The sequence below is a fragment of the Typha latifolia genome, chromosome 2, assembly GCF_019914945.1.
Source record: "Typha latifolia isolate L0001 chromosome 2, TyphaL0001v2, whole genome shotgun sequence".
Classification (NCBI taxonomy): Eukaryota; Viridiplantae; Streptophyta; class Magnoliopsida; order Poales; family Typhaceae; genus Typha; species Typha latifolia.
In genome coordinates, this window is record NC_133087.1 from 5,583,832 (window position 1) to 5,606,171 (window position 22,340).

General features: G+C 35.8%; 2 protein-coding genes across 5 annotated transcripts; both read right to left on the reverse strand.

Moving 5' to 3' along the window:
- Positions 1-2,122: 2,122 nt before the first annotated feature.
- LOC140782859 (protein LIKE COV 1-like) lies at positions 2,123-11,697 on the reverse strand. The gene is made up of 7 exons (XM_073129689.1): positions 11,329-11,697; positions 7,297-7,349; positions 5,563-5,672; positions 3,893-4,060; positions 3,722-3,819; positions 2,681-2,807; positions 2,123-2,512 (listed from the first exon to the last, which is right to left on the reverse strand). The coding sequence occupies exons 1-7, from the start codon at positions 11,467-11,469 to the stop codon at positions 2,415-2,417; spliced, it is 795 nt and encodes a 264-aa protein (XP_072985790.1). The 5' UTR covers positions 11,470-11,697; the 3' UTR covers positions 2,123-2,414.
- A 4,162-nt stretch (positions 11,698-15,859) lies between these two features.
- LOC140780945 (pentatricopeptide repeat-containing protein At2g13600-like) lies at positions 15,860-20,616 on the reverse strand. 4 transcript variants are annotated; one of them, XM_073126674.1, is made up of 4 exons: positions 17,769-20,616; positions 17,533-17,694; positions 16,757-16,897; positions 15,860-15,987 (listed from the first exon to the last, which is right to left on the reverse strand). In XM_073126674.1, exon 1 carries the CDS (start codon positions 20,247-20,249, stop codon positions 17,943-17,945), a length of 2,307 nt encoding a protein of 768 aa, XP_072982775.1. In that variant the 5' UTR covers positions 20,250-20,616; the 3' UTR covers positions 15,860-15,987; positions 16,757-16,897; positions 17,533-17,694; positions 17,769-17,942. The 4 variants fall into 4 exon arrangements, with proteins under 4 accessions (XP_072982775.1, XP_072982773.1, XP_072982776.1 ...); XM_073126672.1 differs by lacking the exon at positions 15,860-15,987 and having other exon boundaries at positions 16,623-16,888; XM_073126675.1 differs by lacking the exon at positions 15,860-15,987 and having other exon boundaries at positions 16,623-17,248.
- Between the last annotated feature and the right edge of the window lie 1,724 nt (positions 20,617-22,340).

The following is a 22,340-nucleotide window of genomic DNA, read 5'->3' on the forward strand; positions in this document are numbered from 1 at the left end:
ACTTGTCCGGAATTACTTTGATGCCTTCAACATTTGGGGAGTTCTCCACCAAGTATGCCTACAGTGTTCTCTCGAAGGGTAGCTAGATGAGCTCCTACTCTTCGAACTCAGTCAGCTCTACATAGAAGCTTATCTAGAGGTGTAAGTCCGGTGCTCGCGTTAGAATATTTCTTTGGCATTTTTCAAGTGCACTATTGGTGAGATTGGCTCTTCACTATCGTAACCTAACATCAATGACAATTGTCCATTGTATACATACGGTTAAAAAAACTGTCGATCACCTCCTCTTTAACTCACCCTTTGCTCGTGTCTCTTAGTTCTTTTGTTGGCTGACATTCAAGCTTGAAGAGAACCCTACCTTATGAAAGCAACGACTCCTCCACTACTACCCTACCCTCTCCAAGCTTGACCTCACTTACACTTTCTCTATATTGTTGTTTTTGTGGAAGTCCTGAAATGCAAGGGTTTTTAATGGCATGAGGTTTTGCCTCGGTTGGTTGTGGACAAAGCCTACTTGCTCTTTTGTTTAAAGTAGAATTTGGCTAGTGTTTTGGGGCCCTCTTCGACGATGCATGGGTGCCAAGTGGCGCCTGTTCCTCTCAATCCAATTATTTGGTTTTATGCAAGTTAGGTCGGTGACGTGTGTAGGGGATTGGGATTGGCCGTCAACCATTTGGCAAATTTGTTTTGGCCATGATTTATATATTTTTGTAGATTACTGCTTAAACATCCTTTACAATGAAGCACTTGCATTGCTTGAAGGACTTAAAAGGTTCTTAGGGTCTTGCTAAAGCAACTATTCCTCGCAATTATTCACTTGCCCTAGTAAAATTGACTTTACTAATTGAACTATTCTTTCGATTGTCTAAGAATATTTTAGGTGGTTAACCCTTTACCTTTTATTCGAGTCTATTTTATGGATACGTGTAACAATATACCTACTCATAATTTTATCAAACAGGCTCTCTATTATTGTGTATGTAAAGCCCGGTCTAGCCCACCGTTTGAAGCCTTACGTAACCCTGCTTATGAATGATATTCAATCTATGGACCCTATTTCAAAGAATAAAAATTTACTGCAAAAACTAAACTTAGATCAAAAAACGTCCATTTGGCTATTGTACAAATTGTTTAAAATAATTCAAAAACTATCTAATATCATCCAATATAATAATTCAAGAAAAGAAATTTTAATTTTTTGCAAGAAATAAAATTAGTGATAAATATTTTAGAGTAATAATTAAGAAAGAAGTGTATTTTAATCATTTATATGCATTCCTTAACTTGAATAACCATCTGTTACCACTGAGGTGGTTGGAAGTTTTTAGCCCACGAGATGGTGTTGAAAAAAAAACTTGAATATTGGGGTTATTGTATGAAATATTCTATCAATATCTAAATGTAGTGGCAATTTTAAAAGAATTAAAAGATTTCAGTACCAATAATAATAATAATAATAATAATAATGTAATAAAAATTATGGAGGCAATTATAATATTTTAAAATTGTTCAATGTCAATTGTCTAAAACCCCAAAAAGAAGGAAATGTGCAAATGGGCTCTTTGCGATTAGATTTAAGTATTTTTTGAGACAAGCCTCCTTAAGCTCCAAAGACCTGAATTTCAAATATTTTATTATGACATTCACAAATATGAGAGTACAAAGCATTGATTCATATTTAATATGTCCTGCTACATTCTTCCACTTCCTTTCTCTTTGATATGTGATTAAAAAGTAATCTGGGAAGGATGGATGAATCATTACTATTATATGTTGCCAAGATAGCAAATGAAATCAAGAGCTTGACGAGAAAGATAATTTACAGAGAATGAAATCCTTGCCAAATAAACAAACAAATTAATCAATCTAGTTGGAAAATTCTTAGAATTATTTCATTATGAAAAGTGAAACAAATAGTGATCCTGGAAAGTAGCAAGCTATGGGCTCTTGATGATTTAATTTACAATGGTTCTAAAAATGTTGCAACCCACCAGGATAAATAAGAGTAAAACCACAAGGCATTAGCTCATCACCAGCAAATAGTGGATTACATAAGTTGTAGAATGCAAGAGATAATGTCACCTATTAAAAAAAATATCTGAAGAGCAATTACGAAGATGTGTGATGCTAACAAGAATTCTATGCATTTCAATCTTTTTTGATAACCAGATTATCTTATAGGAGGCTCAGAAAAAGAATGCACTTGGATAAACAACCTATTCCTTGGCGTGCAATAAAACTAATACAAGAAACATATCAGATCTGCTTCACCTAAATTTTGCACAGCAAAGAAAATCTAGGAGAATAAAAAAAAAATGCCATCAGAATTTGCCTGGCCAGCACAGAAGTCTTTAACAGGAAGGAATAAACTCCTAACAGCTTAGAATAAACAACGGTAAGCAAGGCCGTTTATCTCAACTTCGATTAGATCTGGTTCTGTCCACTTGGATACCATGTGGATCCAGTGTTGAGAGAACTTGAGGCATTGACATCCCCCCTGAGACCACAATCTCTGCAATTGAAACAGGGAGAGAAGAATGTTCAAGAAAGAAAGAAAAAATTTAAACCAAAAAGGGTCCTTTGCTCTAGGAAAACACAATGATCACAACATTGAGAAGAACTATCAACAAGCAGCACAATACATCTTGCATACAACAATCACAGAAGGTAAATAGCTTACCAATCCCTTCACGAACAGATAAATTTGGTCTAATGACATCCTTGGAGTTGATGAGAAATATATCGCCAATGTAGAGATGGTTGGTTGGAACATAGACACAGCATAGCTCCTCGTCTCCAGAATAACTCTGTCAAGAGGGCAGAAAGTGGAAAAAAGAGAAGACCAAAATTATAAAAATAGAAAAAGAAATGGAGAAGATATGATATCAAAATTTAGCAGTAATGCCTAACATATAGCTAATTTGACTTCCAAAGGTTGATTATTGATAGCTAACATTCATATCCTCCAAAATAACCCTATGAGATATATCAAACAAGTATATGAAGCTCCAGAATTATTTTTGTCCATAGACATTAACAAGAATAAGTGAAAATCATTTGCTGCATTAGAGAATATTAAAACATGGTTGTAAAGCAATGATTGGGACTACTGGAAAACATAGAAAAGAAATGATTGGACCAGACAATATAGAGGATAAGTTAAGTGAGGGCCAAATAAGATGATTTATACATCTCTAACAAAGACTAAATAGTGCACATGTATGGGCCAGTGATTTTATTCTAGTAGGTGCCCAGAAAAGGGGATAAAATAACTTTATCCCCCATTTACATTTTATAGTTGTTACGGGACAAAATTGGTATTTTTTGGAAAACAAGTAGCTTTTGTCAAATTCTTTTCATAGAATAACTATCTCCCACCAAAAAGGTGGAACTATTTTTATCCCTACTTACTCCTCTTTGCCCCAAGCCATTCTTGGTCAAAGCATAGTCAAAATTATAAGCTGGGAAAAAATATTCCCAGAAAATACATTTCCAAATACACCTTTAGATTAGGAGCCAAAATTGTCAACATTGTATTAAAGCTAGAAAAGGTGCATTAATAAAGAACCTAGCTCTAAATAGAGATAAATGAAAGGAAAAGGACCCATAAATCTGACAGCAAATAGTTGCATAAAACTTGGCTGTTGTATGATATTCTGGATGGGCAATAATTAAAATGATTGAGATCAAGCAAAAAAATAACATGAACAATATTCCAAACCTGAAGGACAACTGTAGAAGTGATGAATCCAAATGCATATTCACCGATCCTGGGATGCCTTAAAATAGCCACTTCCTTGAAGGCTTGTGTGTTCTGATCTGTAATTAGAGAATGTTAGTTATAGCAATTGAATTGCACATCAACAGAATTATATAGATGAAGGAAATTTACCAGGTGATATGGCAGCACTAATTTGCTTGGATGCATTGTAAATATGGCGAACAAATGGCATTCGCTTGATAAACCACTCTCCAAGGTTAAGGATGGATGCCCCCAGCCAAGATGACATGAACACTCCAACCAAGAAAATGAAAGTTAGAGAAGTTATGAAACCAAGTCCTGCCAAAGAGAAACAGCCGAGGTGAGCCTTTGATCATGGAAGTAAGAATCTGGAGCAAGATAGTTTTCCTAAATTGCAAAGTGCAAAGAGAAGTATTAGATATTTAGAGAACAAAGTAGAGTGAAAGCAACCCATCCACCACATGAGAAGGAAAAAACAAAATAAAATGAAAAAAAGGAACATGATAGCTGACATTCAGAGAACAAAGTAGAGTTTTTTATCCATGTTGATTCTGACATATCAATGTTTTGTATGTTGGACGCGGTTTACGAGCGGTCACCCCACTATATGGTGCCTAGGTAGTAGGCTGCCACCAAGACCGTCTAGAATTTTTAATATATAAAAAATATATGATAATATAATATATATACTATATGAAAAATTAATGAACAATTCCTCTAGTAGAATAGCAACTAATTTACAAACAGTAATCACAATTATAAATAATAATCAGCAGAATAGTGAACATACATACTAGCAAATAGTAATCACAAACATTAATCCACAAATATTAATTACATACTTGCAGCAAACAAATAGTAATCTTTCTCGGGCTCTTAGCAGAATAGTAGTTAGTAAACACACGTAATTGTTAACATACCTGCAGAAAAAAAAATAACATCTATTTTGTTGATTGAAAAAATTACACCAAAACTGCCAAGGCAGATTGGCAGGCGCCAAAGCGACCCTCCTGCTTTTGAGGGCCGCCTTCTTAATTTGTGGGGCATCTGGGGTGCTGCCCCGACTGCCTTTCAAAACAGTGCAATATATATAAAGTGCTTATAATTTCTCCTAGTTAACCCTTAGTAAATCTTCTTCTCTTTGCATGAATTGGTAATGACATGCCTCTAGGTGAGGTTGGCCAGGAGTTAATTACCCTCATCTGTAAGTCTGTAACAATCGTCCCCAAGATAGACTGTAATATATGCCATATCAGCTTATGCTCAACTTTAAGCCTTAATTGCCCAGTGTAACAAGGGATTGTGAGCCCCACACAATGGCTCACATAAGCTTCTCATTTGAGATATGATGGACCCTGCTGACATATCTGGAAATACAAATATACCCCTTAAAATAGTAGAAATGGTCACTACTGCTGACATGACATCTGATGAGCATTACAAAGTTTAACACAAGAACACTTATGACCACTTGTTTTATTAACAGATTTTAAGGGAATAAAAATATATATTAAATGATTATAAATTACAAGAAAAATGATGGCATCTACTACAAGTTATAATTGTAGTTCTAAATACACCTCTAACTTCAGACCCCATAAGATGCCCAGATGGCATTCTAACACGGATGCATATAGATGTACTTCCATGTCAGTGTGAAATCTTCAATATGTACATGTTAACTACAGCAAGTTTCCAAGTAGGAAAATAAAAGCATTAACTTAAGAAGTAGAATTATACTAATAGATCATCCGCAGAGCAAGAAAAATCAACATAATATTCAAAAGTTCAAACCTAATGTACAAGTATGAGATGCATACCGAATATGTCAATTCCCAGCTGAGCATATATTGGAGAGAAAAATCCATCCACAAAATGAATAAACCACCACGTGATATAGAAGGTGATCGCAATTGGAAAGAGGATAAAACTGAAAATATAGAATATGCAAGAGAAATAAGGGCATGCCCAAAAAAAGAACATGATATATTCTCTATAAGTAGATAACCAAGTCATACTTATTGATGTAGTCTCTCTGAAACACTAAACAATAGCCAATTTCCTTACTAATTTAAAGAAAACTTTATATGCAAAAGAATCAGAATAAAAATATCACAAAAAATCAAGCAGACTCGTCAAAGGGTTATATAAGAAGTACCAAGGAAAATAAATTATGCAATAATAAAGAGTTAACATTACATGTGCATATACATGTATTGGACAGTATGCCAAGGATCCTGATGGAGGAGATATGTAGAGTGATTAACATAATTTGTTTGGGTTTATAGTTAATCATCCAAACTTTTACTAGCAGTGACTTCAAGCACTATGCAGTGCCAAAGGATTTACAATAGTTGGACACCGCCAACTTCCTTGTCCCACTAATTTAGGTTTACCTCCACTTGACTGTGCTTTTTCACTTATTCCAGTTTAATAGCATATCCCTATGTCATTGTTGTTATCCTTCTAATGAGCTTCACGGAATTGCTTCTTAGTATTGGTGATATTTGTTCGATCTTGTTATACTTCTAATTTCACATTGAAGATACGACATTTTCTATCATAAGTTTTGATCATATTTCTACTTCAGTCATTTAAGGGCATTCTTTTTAAGAATAAAAGGTGACACACATGAGTAAGATAGTCATAAACATGCATCCCAAAATTGACTGATTTGGATCGAGATCGGCCATAACTAATCCTGATCCGAACCCAAAACCAATCTGGTGGTCTGGGATCAGCTAAATCGGCCGAATCGGCTAAAAACATCAATATTGGTTGAAATTAATTTTTTTAAGATTTAGGTCAAATCTAAAATGTATCTAATATAGGAGACATTAGTAATTAATGTCATTAACTGCCTTCTTTTTAAATTTAATTTTTATTCTCTATCTCCCACACACTCTCACACTCTACTGAGCTCTCTCGGCGATGGATTCGGTGAGCCCCTCTAGCTAATCCACAGTTTGGTGAACTCAAATGAGTTTTTTTTTCTCATTTTTTTTCTCTTTTCTTACTGCTATAGAATAACAAATTAGAAAGATATCTCTCTTCATGTTGTTTTGCAGTAGTAATTTACAAGTATAAAAATTTGTCTAATATAAGTCGAAATTCAATATAGTTTTTAGTAAATTTTTTATTTAGTTTTTAGGCATCATATGTGACTAATTTTTGTTTTCTTTTTATTTTCTATTATTTTTTATAAAATTTTAGAAATTTTTCTGTATTTTAATAATATTTAAAATTTACGTAATTAAAAATAGTTAAATCCGATACAGGCGGCCGATACGATAGATACAACCAATACATGTGGTTTTTCTAACAATCAATCCCGATTCCGATACCGAGTTTTAGAACCTTGGTCACAAGTTCTTGAGGCCTATGAATTTCAACTAAATTAAAAAAAGTGTCAGTTTACCATTGCTAATAGTTATATAGTTATATAGAACAGTACATGGAAATATATAGTAAATGCAGCTAGAGAATAATAGCAGAGAAAGCATCAAAGAAAATATATGAGAGAAAGCACTAAATACTAAAAGAACAGAACTAACCATCCAGTCATGAACTTCTTGGAAGCCCAACTACGAACAACTTTATAAAATGCCTGTAAGGCATAAAATCAGTTAAAATAATATTAAACTTCTTCAGAGATCCTCTTAATGACAGTACTAGAAAAAAGAATACATAACTAAATAAGCCTGACAAATGCATGACAATATACTACAGAAACCATGAGTAGATTAAAGATAGTTATGCAATTGTTCCATCAGCTATTGCATCAAGTTTCATGTATTGTGTCATATGACAGATATGAACACAACCTCTAATACAATTTCTCATCCTTCATCTAGAATATCTTGATGTCTTATTTGGATAGTTGATTCTCTGTTGCATATAATGTCACGACCCGAAATAGGAATCATGACCAGCCATGTATCTCAATATGTTTGAGATACATGAAGCCTTAATAATACTTTCTACCAGTACTATGGCAAATAAATAAGTAAAATAAAATTGCTTTATTAAATTTCATACTAATTGCAATTTACATAAAATAATATTATTGTTTTTGAGTCCCTAACGAAATAAATAAATCTTCTAATCTAAAACATAAAATTCAAAAGAGTGGAAAAGTAAATAGGTGAATCCTAAGTGGAGGTGGAGTCCGGGTACATCTCGCTCAGTCGTCCCGCTGACTATTACCTAAGATAGATAAATAAATACAAAAATAGAATCCATGAACCAACAACTATAGCTCAGTGAGTGGAATCTACTCGAAAACTAAATAAATTCTACATTTATTAATGCTGAAAAAAAGCAACAATATCCATAACAATTTACAATAAGCATGCTCTTTAAATAATAACAATAATAATAATAGAGAAAGTCACAACTTGTAACCTTGCACGGTTTCAACATATTAACATCTTTTCAATATTTATACCGTCAAATTCTCAATGGGTCTAGACCCTGTGGATCCACATCAACTAGAAGTCACCTCGAAATGACGCTCGGGACTTTTCTTCATAGCTGATCCAGTTAGGGTCATCAGATGGTATCACTATGTGATCAACACACTCTGTCTTTTCTACTAACCGTTGAGAGAAGTTAGAGTCACCTAGAAAATTTCTCATTCATCGTAGGACTGTTCTCTAACTCCACCAGAGTCATCAAAAAAGTCACCGCAGTGATTTGATTTAGGACTTTCCCCTGGACTTCCAAATAGACTTGAATCACCACGAAAAATCACAAGCGATTTATACCGGAACTATTCTCTAAGTCGTACCAATACTAATCTCATTTTTCTTTTCACAATTTTCAATATTTGCACGAAGTATGATGATGCACTAAGTATAATAATTAAATGCACACAGAAAATATAACAATTAATTTTCGCACATACAGATGAAATAAATAGATTTGCACACAGAAATTGTAACAATTAAATTTTTGCACGTAAGGGTGAAATAAATAATTTGCACACAGAAAATTTACATGGTCTGAACGGTACAAAATATAATAAAATAAATATGTGAGTGAATCCACTCACCTGAGTCTAGGCAAGACAACTGAATCTCAAATCCCTAGCTCACATGCTAAAAATCACCACCTTTAATAATAAATAACAATAACATTTTTTAATAATTAAAAAAATATTAAAAATTTTCTACAATTTAACTCAATAATTATTAATTTGGGCCAAAATAAGTCCAATTTAGTTGGGTTCGGCTGCAGTTAGCCTACAGCCCACCCAACTAACATCTAAATGGATTGGGCCCAAGGACCAATCCAATTAACTAATGGAACTGGGTCGGGTTCCTTGGATTCGGATCCAACTCGACCCGAATTCAAAAATAAAAAGGGAGAAGACCAGACTCGGTTGCCCGAGTCTATCTTCTCCAAGATGAAGAGAGAGAGAGAAAGGGAGACGTCGGTGGCCATCACGGCGACGGTTCGCCGGCCGCGCCCTTAGCTCCCTAACACCCACACGGTGCCGCCGTCCTCACGAGGTGTAGGAGAACCCATGAACGGCGATCGATCTCATGGCCGACAGTGACCGGAGCCACGAGGGCTCCAACGGTGAACGCCCACGACACGAGGCCAACAGCAAGATGCTTCAAGACGGAGCGGCTGCGACCTTAAGCCGTCGACCGGCCAGATTTGCCGATGAAGCCGAAGAACCCCCAAATTAGGTATTTTTAATTTACTTTATTAAATTGAAATTTAATTTAAGGGGTGGGAGAAAGCTTACCAAGGAATCACGTGGTGGTCTCCGATGGCTCCGGTGACGCTCCGGCGGACCGATTCCACGGCGTGACTCCAACGATGAGGAAGAAGAAAGCGAAAGAGGGGAGAAAGAAGAGAGAGAAGAGGGCTGAGATGGTTAAGTAGAGAGAGAGAAGGGATTAGGGTTTTAATTTATAGATTAAAAGAAGATCAAATCTAATCTGATTCGGATTAGATGAGACATCTGCGCCTCGTCGCGTGCCGGAGAGGGAGAGGGGAGGGGCTGCACGTGCACCATCCTCTCTCAACCCCTGATCCTCAATTTTTTTTTCTTCTGGTTCTTACATATAAAACAATATATCATTCTTGTAAATAATTCCACAGCATAATTGTGTCTTTATTTCGGGTCCGAAATGTACAGTATTCTCTAACAAATGTTTATAAAGCTTAAATGAATAAATCAAGCTTTTTGATGGAAGAGAAATGCATACCTATCTTTGATCTACTCATGGTCTTTGCCACAAAAATATGAGTGCAACTATCCGTTGGTCCCAAGAAAATCAAGATTAACTAGTAATATGCCTCTTAAGTCTTAAATCCTAGTTAAGTAAAAGGAAAATAGCATTTTTAGAGATCTCTCCTAAATAGATAATCAAATAAGGAAGATCAAAATACATTGGAGATAAAAGTGCTTCCACTATATAAGAAACTACCAGGAGTCTAGGAGTTCGAAGGATGATAAAATTTTTAGAGATCTCTCCTAGATAGGCAATCAAATAAGGAAGATCAAATTATATGAGAAACCAATCATGCTCATGTCCTTCAATAAAAGTATTAGAAACTGGAGAAAAAAGTGTTTCCATTATATGAGAAACTACCGGGAGTCTAGGAGTTCGAATGTAGCTACAAATGATGGGTTAGAAACTTAAAACAGAAATGCTAGTGAAATATTCATGAAGCTAACTAACATTAAGATGCTGTTTGGTTCCATGTACTTGACAATGCTGCATTGCCCCAAATGAGAAACCAGCACAAGCAACAAATTTAGATCGTCTCTTCTTTCCTTTAAGTTTTACCCCAGTTTGACAATTGTGTTTTGAAGTACACTCAATTTAACTGGATGTGTAGATACTTCAGATGGTTCTAAATTGCCTCTGGGGAAGACCATATCATGAAATGTATAAACTAAAAAATGACTTTTAAAGTATCCCCTATATCTATAGGAATATTTTCTTCAAATACATCAAGACAAATGGCTCCTAACTGGATTTACAAAATTATCTTCCAGGCTATAGAATGGATACTGAGATTTCTAGTATTTCAAGGAAAATGTAGCATTAAACTAAATAAAGTCTATGTTTTTCTTCCTTTAGAAGCCTAAGAAATGCAATCTTAAATACAAGATGGAGTCTTCCAAGTCCAACAGCGAGTAGTTTGGCCGGTAACAGTGGAAACCAATTGGTTCCTCGAATAATACTCAAAACTCGTCTAGACATCGTTCTCCAACAATAGAAAGTTGAAGCAAGAGAGAATAACTACTCCTCAAGCAACCAAGAAAAAGGGGGGGAAAGGAAACCACCTACTGAACCAGCAAAAGAAAAAGTAGAACACCTCTGGCCATTAAACTGACCCAACTCCAACCAAAGCATCCGAAAAGGAAATCCTTTCTCTACTATCAAATGTAGCTTCTCTTCAAACAGGGCTAATCAAGAAACGAACTAAAGATCAAAAAACCAAACGGGATTTGCCTAAATCTATTAAGAAGCATCCTCAAAATCAATTTTTAAAAGAACCCAGCTGACCAAAACATGAAATAAAACAAGAAATATGAGAGACAGAGAGAGAAATGGTGGAACCTCTCGGCCAGAGGCGGCGGCGGCAGATGAGGCGGAGGCCTTGGCATCGGAGTCAACGGCGGAGTCACCGGCCACTGGGATCAGCAACTCGCGATCTCTCTCCCTGCTCGCCATGGCGATCGACGACTTCTCTTCTCCCATCACCTTGTATTCATCCCTCTCTCTCTCTCTTCCGGATAAATTTTATATCTTTAGTATATCTTCTACCGAAACGGAGACAGATCGAAGGCGATGGTTTCTCTCTGTCCCAGGGATTAGCATGTGGGAGGCCAATAGCGACTGCTCCACCAAACGATCTCCTCTCTCTCTCTCTCTCTCTCTCTCTACAAATATCACATATAATTTTCTCTCTCTAGAGACATAACAACCTTGTTTGGAAACCTACTAAATCCCTCCGATCATGATTTGAAATTTTAATTTTTTTTTTAATTATTTGAAGCTATTAAGTTATGACATTTTAATGAATTTTATTGGAGGGACAACTTCTTAACATTCTAAGATGTTTCGTATCTTGATTCAGATCTTCTTGAAGTGAGAGTATACAATGAGAGCGTTATGAAAAAAAAAATTACATGAGATTAGAACAGCACATTTTGAGTTTTATAATTTGGAAAAGGTCGGTTCTATCTCACCCTAACAGTTCTAATCAATCAAGAAAGAGAAAAAAATATCAAAGATGCACCATTTTTAGTCATTCGAATAAGGCTACAAATAAATAATATTATCATCTTTTAATATATTATAGTAGCTCAGTGGTTGAGTCCTATCATAGGCGGCCTATGATAAAGATCATAAATTTAAATTCCCTTATAAATATTGGAATTAATATTTAGTATTTTTTTTTTTATTAGAGACGCATTTTTTTAATTTCTACTAAAATTTAGGAAACTGTTGCTTAATGAAAGATTAGATGTTCTTTCCGTGCTAATATGTGCAGAACCATTAAATTCTAATTCAAAGTTATCTTGTTTGCTATAACCAGTGAAATTTGGGGCTATTAGGAAAATGTTCGGTTTTGATTTTATTTGCTTTTGAGATAATGTCCATAGACTTTTAATATTCATTTGATAAAGTGTTACATTCCACATTTGTTGGTGGATTAGTCAAACTGCTTAATCTATGAGTTATTCCATTATTCGCGTGACCCATAAAACAGACTTGAATCCTAGGGTAATTAGAAATCCACTGTTTAAGTTTAAGCACTAGCGAGTATATAGACTAGTTGATATTGTCAATCCACCTATTAATAGCCTTCACAACATTAAGAGTCACTGAAAAATTCATTTGTCCTCTTGCTTCCAAAAACCTACCATCTTCATTCATTCTAGCATAGCAAGCGTTTCCTCGTCTAAAGCACTAGAGCAGGGATCTAGGTGAATGCTTTTAGCCATAGAAAATAGATCTAGATGCCTATAGAGCATAATACCGAGATTGCCTTTGCCATTACTCCTCCATGAGGCATCTACCCAACAAACCAAGTCGTTACTTTGAAGTGTCTCTTTTGATTGTAGGCTTAGCGTGACAGGTTACTCCTCTCCATGCAGAACATTGGTGATGACTTTGCTTTTCATTGTCCCTCGATAAGTCTTATTATTTCTTACTTTTGAATCTCCCATATCAAGGTGAATGTGTATGCAAGCTCATGAGGTCATCCTCTCCAACATATGCATAATCCAACTTTCCAAGCGATCTGGCTCACTGCCAATCGTGAGCTCGAGATCACTTGCAAAATAAGTGGCTCCAGCGAAATTATAATTCAAGAGGAGGTGCTCTATGATCTCTGAACCACATCTTCAAGCTGAGTAGATAGTGTTCATATTGGGTGGGTGCTTTGCTATAATCTCTTCTACTACTATGGCTCCATTCAAGCAGCGCGATAGAAATGCTTGAACTCTTAGCAAGACCTGTTTGCATCTCCAAATGGTATTCTACAACTTTTGTTTGTTCACACAAGAGGTAGAGCTGGTCCACTCACCATTTAAGAGTAGGTTGAAGGCAGTTTTGACAAAGAATTCTAATGAGGCGGAGTGCATCCAAACCAATCTATCCGGCATAGTTGTGGTTGCCGAGCTAATGAAGATCTTCCTAACAGCCAATGCTGCATCTCTCGCAAGGAGCGCTTAGACTTTTCCTTCTTCCCAAACGTCGTCGTCCATCAGGTTTGCACAGTGACAATGTTGAGTGGGAGCTGTACCTCAAATAGATCGTATGAGATCTAGGGCTCATCAACAATCTATCAAGATCGTCCATTGCTCGCCTACCATGTAACGCTTCTCCAAAGTTGGTTGCGCATCCTTAGGATAGAATTCCACGTCCAAGAGTCTCAAGGCTTCTATCTTTTCTTCCAAAAAGATTCATTGCGAAAGTATCTTTCTTTTAAGAGTGTGGCCCAGTCCAATGCCAGAGCCTTTATTACTTTAACTTTCATAGTTACAATGTGTATCACTTTTTGTGTTGGCGAGCAAAATCCATTCAAAAGGGTCATAAAATGATCACTCCTAGGTACATCCAAAATTTATATTTCTACTATAATTAGCAAGCCAGTCGATTGCCCCATTAATTTCACGATATACATAATTTATTTTTTTAAAAAAAGGTACACTAAACTTAGAAAAACATAATCATCAATATCGGAAAAAATAGAACTGAGTGCTGAGTTAAGACCCTTCATAATAATTACTTAGTAGCAAGTCACACAAAAACCTCCAAGTGAGTGATGCTTATGCTTCTTAGGTGGAGAGTGTCCCATTCTTTTCCTGGTAGTTCCTAATTTCTAGCCAAGAAGTTAAATTAAAGACATTTAGATAACGGCTAAGCTTGTGCTGTGGCCCAAGTTGCAGACTGACAGCTTCGAAGCTTGAAGATAGATTGGACTGATGGATATTTTTAAGGCATCTTTTGGGATTCGGACAATTATTTATGAAAGGAAGGTTCTTCGCAGAGTTTTTTTTTTTCTTAGTGAGAACTCACTTGAAAGATGAAAAGAGAATTTAGGCCACACTGAAACTATTGATCTAGTTCTATTAGCCTTCACAAAATTAATAGGTTCGAATCCCAATAATAAAGTTAACATTTAGTAAATTTTTAGTCAAAGAGGAACATGCACATACTATGATTTCATTGTGGATTGTTTCTTAGAACCATCCGATTTGTTCAGGTGTCTAACTTATTTAAATTGAGAGGGTAAAATCTTTTTATCTAACCTATAATTAACTCATAAACTCACAGCTTTCAATAAATAAATAAAAAGAAATTATTTATCTTTCTTTAATTTTTTTTTCTTTTTTCTTTTTCTGCCAAAAGAGCTCAGTATTGGTCTTAATTTCAGCTGCTCAGATAACGTAAAACCCAGCTATTAAGTTGCAAGCTATAGAAATTTCCAGCAGTTGGGGAAATATAGAGAATCTACCACCACCATTTGGACTTATGTTTGGATGTTTCAGTACATCATATCCCCACTAATGTGATGGATCCAGTAGAGAAAGAGAGAGAGTTTGGAACAAAATGATATTTTAATAGAAGAAGTTATGATAACTCAATTCTTTTCTTTCAACATATTTAGCCTCTCACTTCTTATTTAGTTATTCTAATGAAACTAAAAGTTAATCGAAATCTGGAGACTTCCCATTTCTCTACCATGCTCAATTTCCAAACCAAATAATAAATAATAACAATAAAAGAAGGTTTCATTTTCACCTCTAAAATTATCATTATTTTTCACAATGATCCCTTGAACTATTGTTCGATGCAAAACAACCTCTTGAACTATCAAAAATACTTCACATTTTTAACATCCTAGCCAGAATAAACAAATGACTAAATTGCCCTTCCATTTTAGTCAACATAAACTCTTGAATTACATGTTATTTGCACATGCTTAATGGAGGGGATAATGTGAGATATTTTTTATAACGTGATTTTTTACATGACAACTTATTGATGAAAATAGTTAATAGAAACTTAATAGAAGGGATAAGGTGAGATATTTTTTATAATTCCAAGTGATAATTCAAAGAGGCCATTATGAAAAATAATAGTAGTTCAACGGTGAAAAGAGAATTATTCATGATAATAATGATATTCAAAATAGTAGTATTGGTTATAAGGGAATTCTTAAAATATCACCTTATATTTTCACTATTTTTATATTAATATGCATCTTTGAGAATTTTGTACCCTACAATTTTCTTACAATGACCATTTCTGAACAGTAGGATATCAATGAAGGAATATTATGTTAAAATACAAAGAGTAATGTTTAAAATTAGTAGATTACCCCTGTTCTCATCTTCAATTTCATTCATCGGCTAATACAAGAAATATTTTATTAGGGTGGAGTATGGTTTAGAAAGAATTTAGCTAGTGTAGATCTCGATCAATACTGTTTCAATTGTATTTTAGTAATTTAACTAATAGAGTTATATAAACCACATAATAGGATTAATGTGTCACTCATGAAAATAAAAAATAAAAAAAAAATTCACGTTACAAAATTCTGTATTAATAGTAAAAATAGTGAAAATATAGTGTGTTATTTGAAAATTTCCTTAATTAGAATGATTTTTATTAATAATGATTATACATAAGTCTTTTACAAAAAGAACAAAAGTAATGACAACAACAATCTCAAACTTTGGCATGATCATCTTCCGAGTGCTTCTACATAATAATGTGGCAAAATAAAATGAAACTTGATCACACATCTACAAAATAATGGTAATGATAATATCAATAAATAATATAACAACAAATTCTCAAGCTTTGAGATGATCATTTTTCAATTCATGCCTCTAAATAATAATGTTATTACTTGTTATGGCTATTGTTGTTGTAGATGGTTCATTTCCTATACCGTACGTGTGTACATTAGTAATGAGTGTCATCTTGATGGTTCATGGTTGGAAACAACTTTGGGAACTTCAGGATCTGAAGTGGCAGCCTCTTGAAAAATAACAGAGTGAGACTCTAATACACATAATTCAGTCTATAATTTGGGGAACATATGTTAGGAAAAGTAATTGACTTGAATCATTCTTCTTTTATCCTAACCCATTACCACCTCTATTTTAGAATGAATTTTCCCCTATCCTATAATTGTAGTAACCGGGATTATATCTTTCTCCTCTTCTGTAAGCTGGACAGCAAGAAGAATCTAAATGAAAAAAGATGGCTTGAGCATGCTGTAGAAATGTAAGTGATCCAAATGGTAACGAAGGTTACCCTATCGGTTCTCAACTGAGGTATAATCTCCTGGAGGACACCTCGGTGGAACTCAGGGACATTAGCATATCGTATAACTCTCGGAAATACTGGGGGAAGTTTAGATTGCATAGTTTGTACATGACCTAGGAACCAAACTAGTCATGCAGAAGTAAATATCATTAGAAGAATAAAAACAAAACATAATCCCTTCAACATTTATGCATACCGTGAGAACAACTGCATATCCGCTGATGTACACTTCACTATGTTTTATTCCCGACTCCATCGTCGGATCTTCTTTATAGTCCATTGAATGAAAGTAAGGAGGAACTTGTGCACAGCAAGTCCCTAAGAATATCTACAAAGTCTTCAGGATTGTCAAGATATTACACAAGCTTAAGACCACAAATATAAATGCTACGCTAGGACAAAATGCTTGAGAATAGATACAATATATACACTCGGCAATGTCTAGGGTGCTATTTTTGTCGTCCATGGTTGATAACCGCTCCAAGATGGGCTCTAATTACTGTTGGTTCAGCTGTGCTCTATGAATGGAACTCCATGGGAAGCTTACCTCTTGAAGGAGAGGGGTTTGCCCTATGGAACATGAAGGAACTCCAAAACAAACTTAAACAGTGTTCTTCTGGCCACCTCCTTATGTGCCTCACATAAAAACTTAAATACTTCATTGAGTTTACCAGTGTAACACCATGATCTACCAAAGGAAGCACTTTATGAGGCTTCTCGTAATTTGATTGATTTATTTATTCTTATAAGATCAAGTTTCTAGGTTGAACAAGTTTCTTTTACTGAATTAGAAATGGAAGAAACTGGTAGCATTGGAATATATCCCAATAAGATTTAGAATTTCATTCTCTTTATGCTCATTTTGATGGGCATAGTAGCTAGTATAGATATGACATCAGATAACATCATAAAACTTGCAACAAAGTTACGGTAGAACTGTAATTAGACATACAAATGTTTTAGCATGGATACCTCAGAGGAGCTTGCACCAAGTGGGATGGGTTTCCAGTATTGCCTCCTGCCATCTACTTAACATTCTTGAATGGAAACCAACTGATGTTTAACAGGCCGCTTTATTCAGTCTCCAGCTTTTTGTTGCATATCAGGCAGCTGGTCTGACCTGAATGCAAGATACTGAGTAAAAAATTGAATGTATCAGCTTGACTCTACATTTGGCTAGAAATATTCTAAAGAAAAATCATTGTCACCTTTGATCATGACAATATCTTGTAACCTAAGTGCAGAGGGCCAACATGTACATTTCTTCACATAGTGCTGACCTCCAGTCACCTCATTCACAATAAAAACTGAATGAGCAATCTTGATGTGTTTCTGTTTACAAGTCTCCACCAAAAGCTACCAGAAAGGAAAAGACACATGGCCTAATACTTCCTTGAAGGAGAAGCTGGCTCTGCTATCTCATTTCCAAGTTCTGTATGAAATAATCCAGAAGAAAATTCATTCCGTGAAAGTTCTGCAAATTTTTGATACATCTCAGTCATGGCATTGCTGACATGCTTATTCACATGATAGCCAGCTTTGATTATTTGTGCATGAAACTGCTTCCCATTCTCTTCCAGCAAGAAGTTGCTACAAATGGACAGCATACTAACAAAAGTTATGTGATCAGGCAGCAGACCTAATTTATTCATTTGACGGTAGTGTTGAAGTGCTTCCAAAGGAAGGCCAAGTTTAGAACATCCAGAAAGAATTGTATTCCAAGAAACTATGTTCCGCTCTGGCATCATATCAAATAGCTCCTTCGCCATATCCCACATTCCACCTCTCATATAGCACCCAATAAGTGCAGTCCAACTAACTACACTATGTTCTTGCAGTTCATTGAATGCATGTAAGGCACAGCTTAGTCTATCACATTTCCCATAGAAATTTATAAGAGCAGATCCGACAACAACATTTGAATCAAGTCCAAATTTACAAGCAAGGGCATGAATCTGTAGTCCTTCATTCAATGCTAGTAGATTTGAGCATGAGTCAAGAGCAAGTGAGAATGTGACAGTATCAGCGATTACGCCAAGAATCATCATGACACAGAATATGTTGATAATGTCAGTATCCAATTTGTTCAGTCCAAATCCAGAGATCATGGAATTCCAACACACAGTGTTTGGTTCCCCTAATAAATACAGCACCCTCTTAGCAGCTTCAGACTCTAAATTGTAACTGTACATGTCAATGAGAGCACTACCTACAAAAACAGAAGAATCAATGCCAAGCTTCAGAGTTTGCAAATGGAGTTGTTCACCATATCTGAGGCCCAGAAGATCAGCACCCATAAGGAGGCTTCCAAAGGTAAATTCATCACCCTTCATCCCATCCATCTGCATTTTCCTAAAAGCTTCAAGAGCTTCTCCATCCATACCAAGTTCGGAATAACCTCCTATAAGCGCATTCCATATTGGAATGCTCTTCACCTCCAAACTCTCAAATATTTTACAGGCATTATCTATCATACCATGCTTTGCATATTCAGCTATCAGCACACTCCATGAAAAGTCATCAACTAGTAGCATACCATCAATGACATTTATAGCATCAGTAAAATACCCGCATTTGGAGTACAACATCACAAGCACACTCCCAACAATTACATCACAGCCACCACCACATTTTAGTATTAAGGAATGGATTTTAAACCCTTCTTCAAAGTCCAGCAATTCTGTGCATGCTCTTAAAGCACTAACAAGTGATGCTTTATCAGGCCGCAAGCCAACTTCCTGCATCTTGTGAAAATACAGAATTGCATCCTCATTCCTGTAATGCTGAGAGCATCCGGCGACAATTGTAGTCCAAGAAACCACATTCTTCTCAGGCATTTCTCTGAAGAATATTAGTGCCTGTTCAATCTTTGAGCACTTAATATAAGCATGTAACATAGAATTCCAAGTAAAAATCTCCTTAATGCCCATGTCATCAAAGACCTTTCTAGCAGCCTCCAATTGTATACACTTTGCGTAAAGCCCAATAAGAGCACTACCCACCTGCACATGTGAATGAAGACCCAACTTGGCCGAAAAACCATGCAGCTCTATCCCATTTCTAAGAAATCTAAGATTACTACAAGCACTAACCACGCTGGAAACACCGAAATGATCAACCTTACAATCAGAACGTCTCATCCAAACAAAATACTGCAGAGCCTCCTCACATGGCCCATGCTGATCATAGCCCGCAATCATCGTATTCCATGAAACTGCATCCCTCTTTGGCATTTCATCGAACAGCCTCTCTGCCTCACTTAAAAATCCAAACTTGCAGTAACAAGCGAGCAAGGTGTTCCAAGAATGCAAATTCTTCTTCGTCATTCCATTAAAAACCGAGTGGGCATCATCTAAGAATCCACATTTTCCATACATATGGATCAAATGGTTGCAGACAAAGGTGTCATCGACAAAACCTGAGACTACCATGTGGCCGTGGAGCTGCCGTCCTAAAATGAGTGTTTTTGGTGTGGCGCAGGGCCTAAGGATAGATATGAAGGCGTTCGGATTGACCAGCTTTCCACGGCTACGGCGGAGGACGATCAAGCGGATGGCATCGGCTACGCGGCCGGCGGCGGCTAGTGATTGGATGGTTTGAGAAGTTCCAGGGGAAATAGGAGATGGGTTTTGGAAAGGAATGGCGGATGAGTTCACGCTGGTGGAGAAGTGCCGGGAAGAAGCCTTCATGGAGGAAATGGGAGGCTGGGCCGGAGTCCTCTAGGGCTGAGACGGCCATGATCCAATTGGAGAAAAAAAAGATTCTTGAAAGAACGGAGCTGCTCCATGGAGAGAAAAGGAATGACTTTGCAAAGATGACGGCCGCTCCATGTAAAGAGGGATGGTAGAGATCCAAAACTTAGTTGTAGTTGCATGAGATCTTGACATCACCCTACAGCTGCTCTTGGATTAGGAAAAATAACACAAAAAGCGATGTGAAAGCAACTCAAAGAACTATGACTTCAGGGATTGCTGCGTGCGCTATCAAATTATCGACACCATTCAGTATTGGAACTGCAACCAACCAGAGAACGCTCCGCTTAGAATGCAGCGCCGGCTGCGCAGGTGTCAAACATTTTAACAAACATCTTATATGCAATCCAAGATAACACCTACGGAGGACGTCAAATTCGTCAAAGAACGGATCGATCAGGCCTGAAATATGGCTCGATCGGGAGGAACAAAAGTAAAAGGTCCAGACAAATCCGAATCCGGCCCAACTGGAGCACCATTGAACTAGGCCTGGACCAACCTGAGACCATTATAGAAAATATAAGAGGGCCAAACTATTATATTCATTCTTAACTTATATCAACATTAAGTAATTATTAAAAGAAAGGAGATGAGATTAAGGTGGTGCGATTTCGAAATGAAGAGAGGAAGGGAAAATAAATTGCTGCCATACAAGCAAATCACTTCCTATCTATTAACAATGAAGAGTAAAATAGGTATTTATATTCTCTCTAATATTAAGCAATAGGAATGTAGAATAATATTATGTGGATAAGAATAAAAGAGTACTATACTATTTTTCATTAATGTCATCCCTTGCATCACACCCCCGATAGTTTAGGAGGTCTGGTTATAGCGTTTCAAATGATAGAAGGTCATCGTAATACTATCCTATAGTTCAAACGGTGTAGGTGTAATAGCTAAACCTATATTCACTTTATGACATGTCTAGAACTCTAGATAATTTTAATTTTTTGGTACTTCACTGTTCTTCGGATAGTAAGACTACATTAGTTATGAGCAGTGTAATTGTTTTCTCTGCTGAACTAGAGAATCTTAAGGGATGAAAAATATATAATGTATCTAATACATTCATCCAAGTTGGGAGAAATGAGCCAATGAATTGGGAGTCTGAGAGTGCCTGCTGCATTCATCACAGAGATGCTGTTTGAGTAGATAATATAAACTCCAATTGCATTATGCTTGTGGAGTTCCTACCGACTAAAAGGAAGTGCTAAGACTTGTCCTTTGAGGGCATTGTCACATACCTATGAGAATATAACTTTGTGGAGCTTCAGATATTTCTTTTTATTTTGTTATGGAGGAAGAGTTCCACCTCTCCACAAGGGCCATCTTTCAAGCTGCTAACAAATAGAGCTGTCAAAGAGAGTCATTAGCTTGTCTGACCTATGATTTGAGAGGTTCGTCAAGGGAGAATAATTGGATTATTTTTATTTAAAGTAAGTGTTTTTTATATCTATTTTACTATTTTATTGATTCTATTCTTTGACGGTCATATGTTATATTAAATAATGCTTAATTTTCTCTTTCTTAAAGTTATTCTTTTCTTTTCTCAAGGTGTATTTCTATGCAGGCACAGATAAATATATATATATATATATATATATATATATATATATATATATATATATATATATATATATATATATATGCAAATATGTCAAATATGTTTTCTACTTACTGTGTTGGCGACAGAGCTGCATTTATCCGACTCTTGCATGCTCATGCAGCATGATATTTACATTGGTTAATTAAATTTTTTTTTCAATTGAAAAACTGACAAAATTTTATAAAATTTATTGTATAAACTGGAAGTGTTTGTAATTCAACCCTACAGTATAAAATTGATGCAAAGTATTCTTAATGAGAAGAAAATAGTTTTAATGACTATGTGTTGCACTAATTTTTTTTAATAGCTACAATGTAACATCCCAAAAATAAATAAATAGACAAACAAAAAAATAAAATAAAATTTTGGACGCATGTGCAGAATTCTTCTTCTTCCCCGTTTCCTCTTCATCTTCTTTT